Raw genomic sequence first — 13,439 nt, forward strand, 5'->3', positions numbered from 1 at the left:
AACACCCTAGACAAACGCTACACAGTGCGGTCCCGCAACTATTTTTCTATTGTTGCACTACCTGCTCTATACACGCAGCGTCGAGCAACGGTGGAGATGGAATTTCAAGCAGTACAACATTTTGCAGCAACAACAAAACGTGAGACATTTGTTGTTTTTATGTTTATTTATTGTTTTTTATGTTCAGTCTCAACTGTTACGAAGTTGATGTGCAGTTAATAAGTGCAATAAATATTTATACTGGAAAAGAAAATCGTGAGAGAATCGTGATCTCAATTCTAAGCAAAAAAATCGTGATTCTCATTTTATGCAAAATCGTGCAGCCCTACAACTGGCCCTGTCCTTCACATTGAAATCTGTGGCTGTCATCAAAGTAACAAAGCATTTATTTTTGTAAAAACAGTCACTATAAACATTTAATATACTTTTTTTTCATTTTAAATGGCAATTCATTAGTAAATCACTGTTTTCTGTTATGAACACCTACTAAAGAAGTGAAAACAGCCTATGTGATAGTTCCTGGTATAGGAGGTGTCATCGGGCCCACGTAACTGTGAGATACTGAGGAAAAGGGAGAAATAAGTAGCACAAGTGCCCCTAGAAATAAATCTCAAGCAAGTTAAGTCATAAAAAATAACCAAAAAGTCAAGTACTGATACTTCAAACATCTGCAGTGTATTAATTTTGTTAACGTGTACAGTTTACATAATTTCTGCCTATATTCAGACCACACATTTCAATCAACCTTCTTATCGTAACTGAATAGTTTGCTCAACAAAGAAATTCGATCATGTACACAGCCATTAAACCGCCGTCAGCCCATGTTAGACTTCCTGCAGCCTGTCCAGAGCCCTGCAGCTAACCTGATAACGCCACAACAACATGTCCACTTCACTTAGCAGCTAATGCAGCCAGCAACCAATTCTGTGAAACTCCAGTTTAGAAATTTCAGCCAACAGGTATCAGCTGTTTTCATACAGATACCGAGTCTCATTCTGCTCTATCTGTGGACAGTTTCTTACAGAGGCGCTTCTGCAGCAGGGTCTTGCATTGTAAGCCAAGCTTCCAACACTTTCCAAGGTTACATAATTTATTTAAAAAAAAAATCTTATCAGATTGGTCTTGATACAGAGACTTTAGGGGAATTTAAGTTGAATCTCACTTCTGAATCGCCTTAAGGAGATCACGGTGAGTGGATAAGACTTGGGTAAGGGACTGAAAGGGAAAAGAAAAAGCTGTTTCACTTGTCAGTCAGCAGCCTCTTCAATTAGTGTTACAGTAAAGTGTTAAGCAACAAAGCTATGGAGATCTAAGGCCATGGCAGTAAACTGAAAAATGGGGTGTAGTCTAAATTGTTTGGCTAGGAAATGCTAAAACACCCAGGTATCCCTGACTGCAACCTGTGATTTATTAGTTTAAATGAAAACTCTGGAATAGGTATAGATTTTATTGGTTTCGTCAGAGTTAAAGGCTGACTTTGATTGGACGCAAGCTGTAAGCACCAAGGGTTACCAAGGGTCACAATAGCTATGAGTCTCTAGGATGTATGAAACACAATGTGTCACATCACAGTCTAAAGTTTAATGTGGCGCGAAATAAGAATTATTATTTATAGAAATGGTAGTTATTTAAAGGAACTATTACTTTAGTCTGCCACACAGTTTACTTATCTTCAGATACTTTACCTCCAAGCCACAACAACTGATAGTACAAGTAGCTCATTAATATTGTAAAACAGCATCCTAGCTTCCCAGTTAGCAACAGTCATGTTTAAGTATATCTAAGTGTAAGTGTATGTAAATATATGAAACATATGCTTACTGGCTAAAAACGTTACTACCTGGATTTAACTAATCAAAGAGATAAGAACTTTGCATTGGATAATCACTGCATGATTCCATGTTGGAAGACAACCCACTGTCACCCAATGGCTTCCCTTTTAGAAGAGTCGAACTATTGGCCTGCATCAAGCAAAGAAAACAACTAAAGAGACTTCTGAAGCTAAAAATTTGGTTAGAACTCTCCAATATGCTAATTATTAAAACCTGGAAGGATAGTGGGCTCAGTGAGTTTACCTGAAACCTTGGCTGATTATGACCCACACCCGTTCCTTGGCTTGTGTGATTAGGTAGAGGCTCAATAGGGGGTCCATGACCCTCTTGGGGGCATTCCCATAGGGCTTAAAATCTGGGACTCTCCACCAATTGCTCTTAGAACTGAAAAAGCCTCTTGGATGAGAGGTGAAACGTCTTTAAGGAAACTTAAAGAAGTCCAGACGCTTTTCTTTTCCAAGCTCCTTAGACTTCGATGACCTGGATGACTGAGAACCTTCGCAGACATACTGGAACGATAGTGGTGAGCCATCATCTCACAAGCAATGTGGACTAAACAGCTGTTAAGCCTTCAGAAAACCATTTATCAGTGAGCCTAACTGGATTAGAAGAAACACTTCAACTTGATTGTAAGTATAAAAATTGGACTCGTAGCAATGAAAAATAAGTCGTGTGGTCCAAATTTACTATGTTCCAGAGTGATGGGCGTATCAGGGTAAAAAGAGAGCCAGATAAAGTGATGCGCCCATGCCTAATGCCTACCCTACGAGCGTGTGGAGGCAGTGTTATGATCTGAGGTTGCTTCAATCAGTCAGCTCTATGTTCAGCAATGTTATGTGCTCAAAACGGAGGTCAGCTGTCTATCTGAACATACTAAATGATCAGGTTTCCCATCAATGCCTTTTGCTTCTCTGATGGCACAGGCATATTACAAGATGACAATGCCAGGATTTTTTGGGCTCAAATTGTCAAAGAGCGCTCCAGGGAGTATGAGACACCATTTTCACACATGGATTGGCCACCGCAGAGTCCAGACCTTAATCCCATTGTGAACCACTGCGATGTGCAGTTTAATGCTTTACGTAACGGTCTGACTCTCCCATCATCAATATGACATCTTGGCAAAAAAGTTAATGCAGCTCTGCACATAAATAAATGTGACACAGCAAATGCAAGCTATCATCAAAGCTAACGGCAGTCTGACTAAACGTTAAGAGCGTGAGCCTCGTTTATTGGCCAAGTCTAAACATGTCATTTGTCTATAAAAACCAACTAAAACATCTACACAGAGTGTTCCCATAAACTGTATATGAAAGGAAAAATTCTTTGCACAAAAACGGCATATTGTTATGGAGAATAACACTCAGCCTGTAAAAATGGTTTTGCAACTGAGCCAACAAGGCTGAGGAAAGAAATGTCCCTATGCAGCTCAGTGACCTTCTCTTGATTTAACCACGAGGCTAATGCAGCTTGCTTTATAAACTGGAAGTGTAAAGTTTCACAGATGATTACAAATTTTATCCGTTTACATTTTTTCCTGGCCAATCTTTGCAAAAAGGCTTAACTTTGTCTCCTGATCTCCTGCAATTTTTCAGATTTTAAGGAAATACTTATTTCTAACTTTTTTTATTTGAAACAAGCACATATACAAAAAAGGAAAGAAATAGAAAAAGGAAAACAAGAAAATCACTCAGAGAGCTCTGTTCTCCACCAGGAGAAATTTAATTTTTGTCTTGAATTCCTGTCTCATTTCATACTCACCTCTCTACTCAAGTATCATGGATTTTGGTTTAGAAGATTAACCCTGCCTCATCGCTTGTCACAGGATTAGAAATGAGTATATCAGAGAAACGAGTACATCAGGGGGACAGCTCAGGTTATGCGGTTTGGAGACAAAGTTAGAGAGGAAAGCCTGAGACCTTTGGACATGTGCAGAGGAAGGGATACTGGATATATTGGACAAAGGATGGTGAATGTGAAGATGCCAGGCAGGAGGAAAAGAGGAAGACTACAGAGACTCATGGATGTAGTGAAGGATGACATGCAGAGGTTTGGTGTCACAGCAGACGATGCAACAGGTAGAGTAAGATGCAGGCGACCCCTTAAAGGAGCAGCCAAAAGAAGAAGAGCGTGATATCATTGAAATCATGCTTTTCATATACAGCACATTGTATACAATACAAATTTTTTGAGGGGGAACAAAGTGTCTGTACTGAAAGTGAGTAATAGTGATGGACGGTGCATCACTTTTGTTTTCTTTCCAGAACCGTTTGGAATAATGGCACAGTTATGTGAACGTTTAATGCATTTCTCTGACACCGCACTTTTCTGCTTTAATGAATAAAGTGGCGCAGGCTTCAGTGGGGGAAAGTGATAGCCGTTAAGTAGGTTTAATTGGCATCACGCTGCTATTCCCCACCAGTTTAATGACCAAATCTAAAAATGTAAGCTGAAAACACGTCGTCATGACACTAAAAGCAGAGTTCAAAGATTATGGAGTTGCGATTCATGACTGTCCAATTATTCTTTAAAAGGGTCAGATGAGTGACTTTATCTTAAGGTCACACACAGGAAGATACCGTCAATGATAAACTAAAGCGCAGTGTTTTTGACATTTAAATCCTTCCTGCATGAAAAAAAAACCAGATACAGCAAGCGTTAACATGTACAGTCCATGCCACGTTTACTATTCTAAGTGCAATATTTTAAGCGTTATGGCCATCCAAACACCAGAGGGTGAAAACAATCGTTCACTAGACTTCACTTTAATGTAACGAAAATAGCTTAGATCCATTTTTAATAGCAGCAGAAAAGCACATGCAGTCATTACAGCAGCTCAGAGAGCACAGCTCCTCTTTGTCACTTTGATCAGTAGTCAGAGCCTCCAAATTTAGGTTTCACTATCTCACCTAAATCTAGTCTTCCTGACGCCGAACGTCATTAATCAAAACGGCTGGCCTATTCTCAGGATGCACCATGATCATTTCTCAAAGTGAGAGTATTAAACTAGAATAGAACATGTGGTGGGGGACACGATTTCTCCAAAAAATGACTAAATTATTTAGACATACATTCATTTAAATCACGTTAATAATGAACCAAGAGAGAAAGTCTTCCTGAAATATGTTGGGGTAATGAAAGATTATGTGTAGACCAAAGTTCTTCCTCACAATGAATACAATTAGAAAATGAGTTCTGGAAATGTTGGGATGCTGTGTTAAATCCAAATAAAAACTACTAAGTTACAAATTCCATAAACCCAAATTGTATTCATAATATAACATAGAAACCATATCAAATGTTTAAACTGAGAAAATGGACCATATAGGAAAAAATATAAGCTGCATTTGAATTTGATGGCAGTTTTGATTTCAAAAAAGTTCTGGGAGCTGAGGAGAGCAGCTGATGGATTTTTCCCCCGATCTTGTCTGACAGGATTCTACCTGATCAACAGACCTGGATCTTCTTTGTTGCATTTTTCATTTCATGATGCTCCGAATATTTTGAGTGGCTGAAAAGTCTGGAGTGCAGGCAGGCCAGTTCAGTGCACTCTTCTGCAATAAAGCCACGCTGTCGTAGATCCCAAAGATCACGAGCTTCCAATGTTCATTTATCCAGATTCTCTGAATCTTTCGATTGTATAAATGTAAGTGGTATATTTTCTCAGTTTAAACCTTTGATTTCTCGTTCTATCGTGTTACACCCCTATGTGACCCCTACCCACCTTGCAGTGGCAGGGCAAGAGTGTAGGTGTTGCAAAGGCTTAATTATCGACCATTTTTTTGGTTGTTTTTTAAGCTAACTAACTAGTTAGGTAATTCTACAGACTCTACTGTCAGTCTCCACTCTATGTTGCTGCTTTTGAGCCAGGTGGTAACATAAATGGGGTTTTCGTGCGAGACTAAACACAGGTGTGTTTCTGTTAGTTGTTTTTGGTGAGATGAGTGATGGTTTACTTTCACTAGAACTGAGGATTCTAGGATTTCACTAGAACTGAGCAAATACTCTTTAGCAGGTGTGTTTCAGCTAGGTGGCTGTACTGCCCTTCTATTAAAGCAGGTGTTTATTTTTGCTTTGCTGTCTTAGTTTATTATGTTTGATGGTTGTCCTGAGTGGAGCTAAGCCTCAGTGTTCAGCAGTGAATGGCATCTTTGGTCTGCTGCCTGCTCATGATTTTTATGTTTAAAGTTCCTTTACGCTTGGTACACCACTGAAGGTTAGCTAGGTGAAATTAGTTTGGGGTTTTCAGTTTTATTATTGTATATTTGCTTGAGAGTTGCTCAAAGTTAAAACAGTAACACTGACTTTTGTAGGAAATTTTGTGAGAAGGTTGAGGCAGTTTTATTAGTTATGGCCCACTGGGAAGCATTTAGCTGCGCAGGCATGTCGTGTTCAGCTTCAGCTTTGGTTATGGATGCCTAATGATGACATGAGTGTTTTGTGCTTTGACCTCTAGTGTTGTAAAGAGATTGGCCCACTTCTGGTGGATCACTTGTGAATGTTGCTGCCCGGTTGAGCCACATTTGTTGAGATTGTGTCATGGGCATGATTCCCCATTTGTGGTTGGTCACCAGTACACTTGCTTTACTCACTTTTTTGGATATAGTAATGTGTTGTATAGGAACAGGTTGCATGTAACCATTTGTGCTGTGGAGACAACAGATCACTTTTGGTTGGGATTATTGGTTCCTACTTTGGTTTGTGTGTGGACTAATTCTTCTGTGTGTGTGTGTGTGTGTGTTCGTTCAATTTGACAACTTGTATGATCCTCTTGTAAGGGCATTCATGTATGTTTAGCGAAGTCTACTTATGCGAAAGCATTTGATGGGCACTGGTCAGACACATACTTGTTCCTGTTGCCAGCCACACATGTCCTTTCAGCATTGATCTTTCAGGTCTGGAAGACGACTGACTGACATTTTTTAGTATTTTAAGGCCCCTGGAGGAAACTGGGGTCGTGTTACAGCTTTTTGCAACCTCTACCCAACCTACAGAGCAGTGCAAGAGTCTAAAGTGTCAATTGTCTACAACTGAGATAAACTTGTAATTTAAAATAAAATGAATCTTTCTAAAAACTCTGGTGTCAGTCTCAACTCCACATTATGGTTTTGAGCAAGGTTATAACAGAGTTTGAGAATTTCAAATCATTGCATTCTGTTTTTATTTAGATTTTTACACAGTGTAAAGTATTTTGGACTCAATTTGTATTTATTTTCTACATGATTGTATATACAAAGTGTGAGGAAATTTGTCCAGGAGTTACAGGCTAAAACAGGACTTTGAATGCATTTGTTATTTAACAGAAACTGCAGTATTTAAAATGGATAAAGATGCACTGAAATGTAGCAAGGACATTTAGTTCAAATGATTAAGATAATACTTAAGATCAGAATGCTAGCTTTAAATTTGATATGCAAAAATAACATGTGTGGAAACCAAACACCTTCTACTGTCTTTGTGAACAGAAAAAAGCCAGCAGGCTACGGGACAGTTGAGATGTTTAACAACAGTGTTCATCTGAGACCTGTTGGATCCCAGATGGTGCAGTGACAGCCAAGCTCCACCTTGCTGCTTATATTATGCAATGTGAGCAAGCTTATACTTAACCAACTAATTACACGGCCAATCAAACAGACATTTGAATGAATACATTTCCTTTAGTTAAAAACGAGACCGACAGGCTAAATTGCAGAGGACATTGTCAGAGGATTTAGGGTCTAGTTGTTAAATTATGCTGCCATTAGGTGCTACTTCTTATTACTGGGATGTGCGAGATGTGCTCAAGAGTTCTTAGCCAAGGAAAAAGTGAAATGGACACCAACCAAATCCTGCTGCAGAAAACAAAGTTATGATTCAGCGACAGAGAGCAAAAACTGATTATTTTCAAAGTAATTTATGAACCCTGATATTGATACTGTGTTGTATTGCCTGGCTGACTATCTAGCTTTTTGTGTGTGCATATGCAAGTCTTTATGTCTTTGTGTGTGACGATGACAACAGAAAATTGCCACTCAGCTGTTCCAACTTACTGACTTGTAATTGCTACTGTTTGATCACGAGCCCTCAGCTGATAATTACAATGTTTCAGACAGCACTTGAACGCACCATGAGCACGACTCTTTACCTGAGTCCTCCACTCAACACCCCCGCAACCACACCCTTCCATGCCTGACACATCTAAGGTGTCATGTTGAACTGCCTGCGTAAGAGAGGCGGTAAGAAGAACAACAATCCTTTAAATCCTTTTTAGCCAATAAAACATCACAAATTAGGTACGTTAAAGATTGAAAAGGACTATTGCTAACAAGACAACATGCATTTAAATGTAATCAAATTTTAATAACAGATAAAACCCAGCTGTAGGTACTTCAGATTTAATGCAAGGACAGCACCAGCATGCTGATGTTCAGTGTCCTTCTGTAGCCTGCAAGCATTAAGTATTAAAATCACACTGAACCCCTGAAGCCCAAGGCTGCTGTTTGACATTTCCACCTCAACAAACTCCGCAAATATTGTCACCAACAGCTGCAAAACATACAGCAAAATTGCAACATTTGAGCTCAATGATAAGAGACACGTGGAACAATTTTAAAATATTCTACTTGTCACGAGTCCAAAGGCCATCTTGGACAGGTCACCCGTCTATCACAGGGGTAACATAGAGAGACAAACTCTCTATGGCAAATTTTAACCTAATGTGCCAGAGCACCCAGAGAAAACCCACACAGAAACAAAACCCACATACAAAGGCCCCAATCAGCTTGCAGCTTTAAAGCCAGGACCTTCTTGCTGTGAGGTCACAGTGATAATCACTGAGGCACCTTGGCAGACAACCGCCCAATTAGCCAAATTAAAACTAGAGTTATTAACACCAATGTGATTGGACCTGTTCTAAAAGTATGATGCAACAAAAATGATTCATAACAAAACAAATGTAACATCTCTAGCAAAGATGTCATACTTTGACACCACTACAGATCTCATAGGTGAGCAGGCGATCTGACCCTTTGGTACATGTCATTCCCTGCTTTCCTGTCTACTTTCTACTGATGTATAATACATTTAAGTTTTCACAGCACTCCTTTAAATCTATATCAAGACTGCTCCCTCACCATTTATGTTATAGAAGGTGTGTCTGTGAGAGGTAATGTGGTTCTTGTGATACCAGGTTTAAATGTATGCAGGAGTAACACCTTACTGCATCTTGGTCTCATCAGAGCAAAAATGAACAGACCTATAAGCCAGAGAGATTTTGAAATACATCATTCAAGAGAGTTTCTATGCTTCCTTCTGCATTTACTCTTTGGTCCAAATAAGAGTCAAATGATTAAAAAAACAAGAAAAAAAAATGCTGTTTGGCCTTATGGCCCCTATAGATACAAGACTGATGAAGAGTGAGCAGAGATGTTACGTCATCGTGTCCCAAAAAGGCTCCACTGAGCACGACATGTCAGACCTTACTTGATGAAAAAATCCATAACAAAGGGGAACATGAACGTCTCCAGAAAAATTTCATCACAATCCATCCATTGCTGTTTTTTGTATCTGGATCAAAACCAGCAGAAATACTGCCGTAATAAACTTCTGGACACTTTGGGGCATCAGGAATTCTTATTGTCCAATGAAACATTATCACTGAACACTAGTCAGTTCGTGGATAAGTGGAGATGTGGTCTCTCAAAACTCAACGCAAGCTAATAAAGAAGTGTGCGCAAGTTTCACAAAGTCTGCACCATGACGGAGGAGCTGCCACAACTTGTCATCCTCCCATTGTGAGTACAGTGCCATTTACAATGAAAGCAATTTCTTCCTCTTTCCTAGACGGATAATAGCAGCCATTCATCAGAACCTCGCAAATGACGTGTTTCATCGATTTCCATCAGTCTGGGAGAACAGAGCCACAGAGATGGAGGCTCAGAGACATAAGAGCTGTCAGATCAGAGCAGAGTTGGGCAGTGAAAGCCCCACAGAGGGGAAAACAAAGTTTTAAAAAAAATCAGAATAGAAGGAAACAGATTATCAACTCCCATCTATGAACAATGCACTTAACGCTCCATGTTTGGGCTGCTAATGACATGCACAGACTGGGAGGGGGTGGGGAGGTGTTCCTCCAACACAACCTGCCACATCTCACAGCCACTGCATAACAGAGATTTACTCTTCTAATGAAATCCTTTGCTTGCCAGTTGCTTAGCAACAAAAGTACTGATTCATATGGCACATACGGTATGCGCCTGACACTGCATTTCTGACACTTTGGAGGAAGGTTGCTTCTTGGATGAGGAAGAGAGGGTGAGAAGAAAACAGGGCAGGAGTTATGAAATGAATGCCAGGAGAGCAAAAGGCAGAGAGGGAGAGATTGGAAGTGAAAGGATGACCCGTCTCTGGCTGACTCCCACAGAGTAGCACAACAGGTTGGTGGAGCTCGGCAGCTCCACAAAAACACACAAAAAGACCTGACTGCTCTCTTATATGCGCACATAAACAGTGTTCAGCTGTGGACCCTGAAACGAAAAACCTCGGCATGATCCGTTTTCAGGAAAGCATTTCTGTTCCAATTTTCTACATCTATAAATAAATCTTGGCCAAAAACCAAACCAAACAAACGGATCCTCTTAAATATTAGTCGGAAAAATGTGTCGGTCTTTCAGGTTTATTCATTTATGAAGCAAAAACCTGAAATATTTGTAAGTTGTCCCTTTGTATCATGACAACTAATATAGCTGAATTCTTGGTAGTTAATATTTGGGTGCTGGGAAGATGTATATTCTGTATTTTAAGAAAGAAGATACATCGACATATTAAATAACCCATGACTCTAATTGTTATGTGCAGCCTTAATTGTAAGCAGCTTCAACCCAACCATGGAAATGATACAGACGTTTCCCTTCAAAAGGTCAGCACCACCCTGCATGCAGCCTTTAGCGATTCTCTTCCACCCTAACTGCCTGTCTGAGAAATGAATGCACATGCATTAAGACAAACTGCTCCATCTCTTGCACTTTTATCAGCTAGTCCATCTTTGTCCTTAAGCATATGCGTAATGGCGGAAACTCTAAAATGAGACTTTATGGAAAAACACAACAGAAAGATTTTTCATTTTTCTAACACACGACTGCAGACGGCCTGGCGCAGATGATGTCATTACTGTGAGGCCGAAAATGTAGTAGCAGTTGAATTAAATACTACTGCTGCTGCTGTCTCTGGAGATTACACAAAGACACGCATGAACATATCTGACCCATGTAGCAGCCCCTGATAGCTCCACGTGTCCTCAACAGGTTAGAGTATTCCAGACTTTATGAAATACACTAAACAAACTGGGCGGCATGTTCAGCTGGACAGTTGAAAGAAAATGATGCCGACTTCAGATTATGTTGACAAGAACTCAAAAGGGGGGAACCTAAGCTAAGTTGCTGTTTACAGAAGATTAAAAATCCCTTGTCCTCAATAAAATGCAGCTGGATGGATTTTTGTTTGTAAAAATAAGATTCAGCAGCACATTTTGCCTCTGCTACTCTGTTTGTTCTGTAAATTATCCAGTGAGAAATTCTTCAACAGAATGTAGCTCCAATTCAAAATGTACTGCACTTGAGGCCGGTGGATTATCCACATTAAGCGGGACATGATATCTGGAAACACCAGGTTTTAGTTTTGCCCCCCCTATTTTTAGCAGCACAATTTAACTTCCACTAACCTTCAATGTATGACCACAAGCATTGGTTGTACATTGTACAAATGTCAAACTATCTTCATAATATTCCCACAAATTGTTTTCTTATTGTGTGGGAATTAAGCTCCTCAACATGTTAAATTCGTATGATAGTTAAGCTTTTTACAATACTTGTAGGCTACTTGTGCGCTGGATCACCTTCAAATCAACTAAGAACAAACTGAATGCGGTGCACCAACAAGTGTCAGCTGTAGCTCCAACTGCAAACCTGCTGTTAACGAGGACCAACTTTCCTCGTTAACAGCCTACAGTCCAAGATCAAAGAGGTTTTATTATAACAGGCTCGCATTGTATGTGACATTAAGCCAAGAATAGCAGAGTTCATTATTCAGAGTCATGCACTTTGATTGGACCTACTACAGATTTAATTACAAGCCCAAATCAAACTGGCTGCTACACAAAAACCCCTCTATGATGATTTCATGGAGGAGTGCTGCGTTATGAAATGAGCTGGCGTACCTTCTTTTTGGCGTTACAGTGGCAGCATACGGTCCACAGGTATTTGAGAGTTCTCCACAGCAGGATTATGAAGAGACCCCCAAAGAAAGTGACCATGGAAGAGGCGAGGAAAGCCCACCACATCCGCTGGCCGTTGTTATCACAGGGCACATCTGGTGAGAACGGGATGATCACATTCATCTTGGATATGTGGATGGATGGGTCCGGGTTGAATCTCTCCCTGTTTTTCGGCATTACCGACTTCTGGTCACCTGCCAGCCCCTAAAAACAAACAATCAACTCAACTGGGATTCAGGGCCTTTGGGGAGCTCCAGCCAGCGCCCCCTGATGCCACAACGGCTCAGGCATGTTCAGCCAACCACCTTCCGCTCCTCTTCCATCTCATCTGGCTTCACTCTAAGCAAAGATGTAAAAGTTAAAGTCCACAAGAGCCACACTCGCAATTAAAAAAAAAAAAAAAAACAAACCAAAAAAAACCCCCAAACTTCTTTTGAAATTAAGATCTCAGTCGTGCGCCTCACGACGCGTGTTCGTTGCCGGGATTGCGCGTCATCCGTTAGACGTGTGCGTAAAAATCAAATTTCTTGTTCAAACTCCTCAAAACTCACGGTTTTCTCACAGATCCGGTGGATGAAACTGCAGCGGCGTTATGATAACACTGAAGAGGCGTGCTGTCGTCGCCAGTCGATTCACTCACTCCCCCACCTTGTTTTTTGTTTTTTTACAGCGTAGCCTTCAGCAGGTCCGCTACTTGAGCTCAGCACCGCGCACTGTTGAATGCCGTCCTCGCGTCAAAGGCCGCAGTTTGTCGTTTCCTTTACGGATATATCGTTTGGGTTGGAAAAAAAAAATGACCGTTTTATTCTTGTACGCAATTCTCGTTCTCCGACTCCCTCTGTCACATCCATTTGTTGGAAGATGGCATCGCAGATTTACAGGTAGCGGGGGAGGAGCCATCAATAGCAGACGTCGATGCTTATCTTGATGTCTGGTTATTTATAGTGACCGCTTCATCAATTTTTGATGGTTGTAACTTTATGGTTAGAGCCACCGTGCTTTTAAACCCTTAATTTTGTACGGACGTTTTAGTTTTGTACATTAGATCTATGTTCCTAAACTATAATCACATTTCAAACTGTATTTCTATAATAAGGTGGGGCAAAGTGACGAAAATGAAATTCTCTTATTGGTGTCCTACATCTTTATATGGAGCTTTAACATCAATCTAAGGATGTCTGGAGCCTTTAAACGAGAAAACGTTTTCTCCAGCAGTGATGGAAATACGGGTTTAAAAAACACATTGCAGCAGAGAATACACCATACACCATACATTTTCATTGTTTCCACGCCACCACGCATTAAAGGCTTAGAAAACCCAAAATGTAAAAAGTTTCCAAATATTGGAATAAGAGTAT

The 13,439-nt window shown here is 40.3% G+C and overlaps 1 protein-coding gene across 10 annotated transcripts in view; it reads right to left on the reverse strand.

Moving 5' to 3' along the window:
- LOC146568621 (calcium-activated potassium channel subunit alpha-1a) overlaps positions 1-12,966 on the reverse strand; it is a 104,744-nt gene extending 91,778 nt beyond the window's left edge. For 4 of the 10 annotated variants that reach the window (XM_085284771.1, XM_085284777.1, XM_085284773.1 and 1 more), the window contains exon 1: positions 12,025-12,966. In XM_085284771.1, coding sequence (XP_085140897.1) covers positions 12,025-12,258 — 234 coding nt within the window. In that variant the 5' untranslated portion in view covers positions 12,259-12,966. The remainder of the gene's footprint in view (positions 1-12,024) is intronic. The other 6 variants (XM_085284779.1, XM_085284778.1, XM_085284776.1 and 3 more) reach the window with 3 other exon arrangements.
- Between the last annotated feature and the right edge of the window lie 473 nt (positions 12,967-13,439).

Source organism: Mchenga conophoros, linkage group LG8, assembly GCF_057382185.1.
Source record: "Mchenga conophoros isolate Kocher_MC1m ecotype Shallow Benthic linkage group LG8, M_conophoros_male_GT1.1, whole genome shotgun sequence".
NCBI lineage: Eukaryota > Metazoa > Chordata > Actinopteri > Cichliformes > Cichlidae > Mchenga > Mchenga conophoros.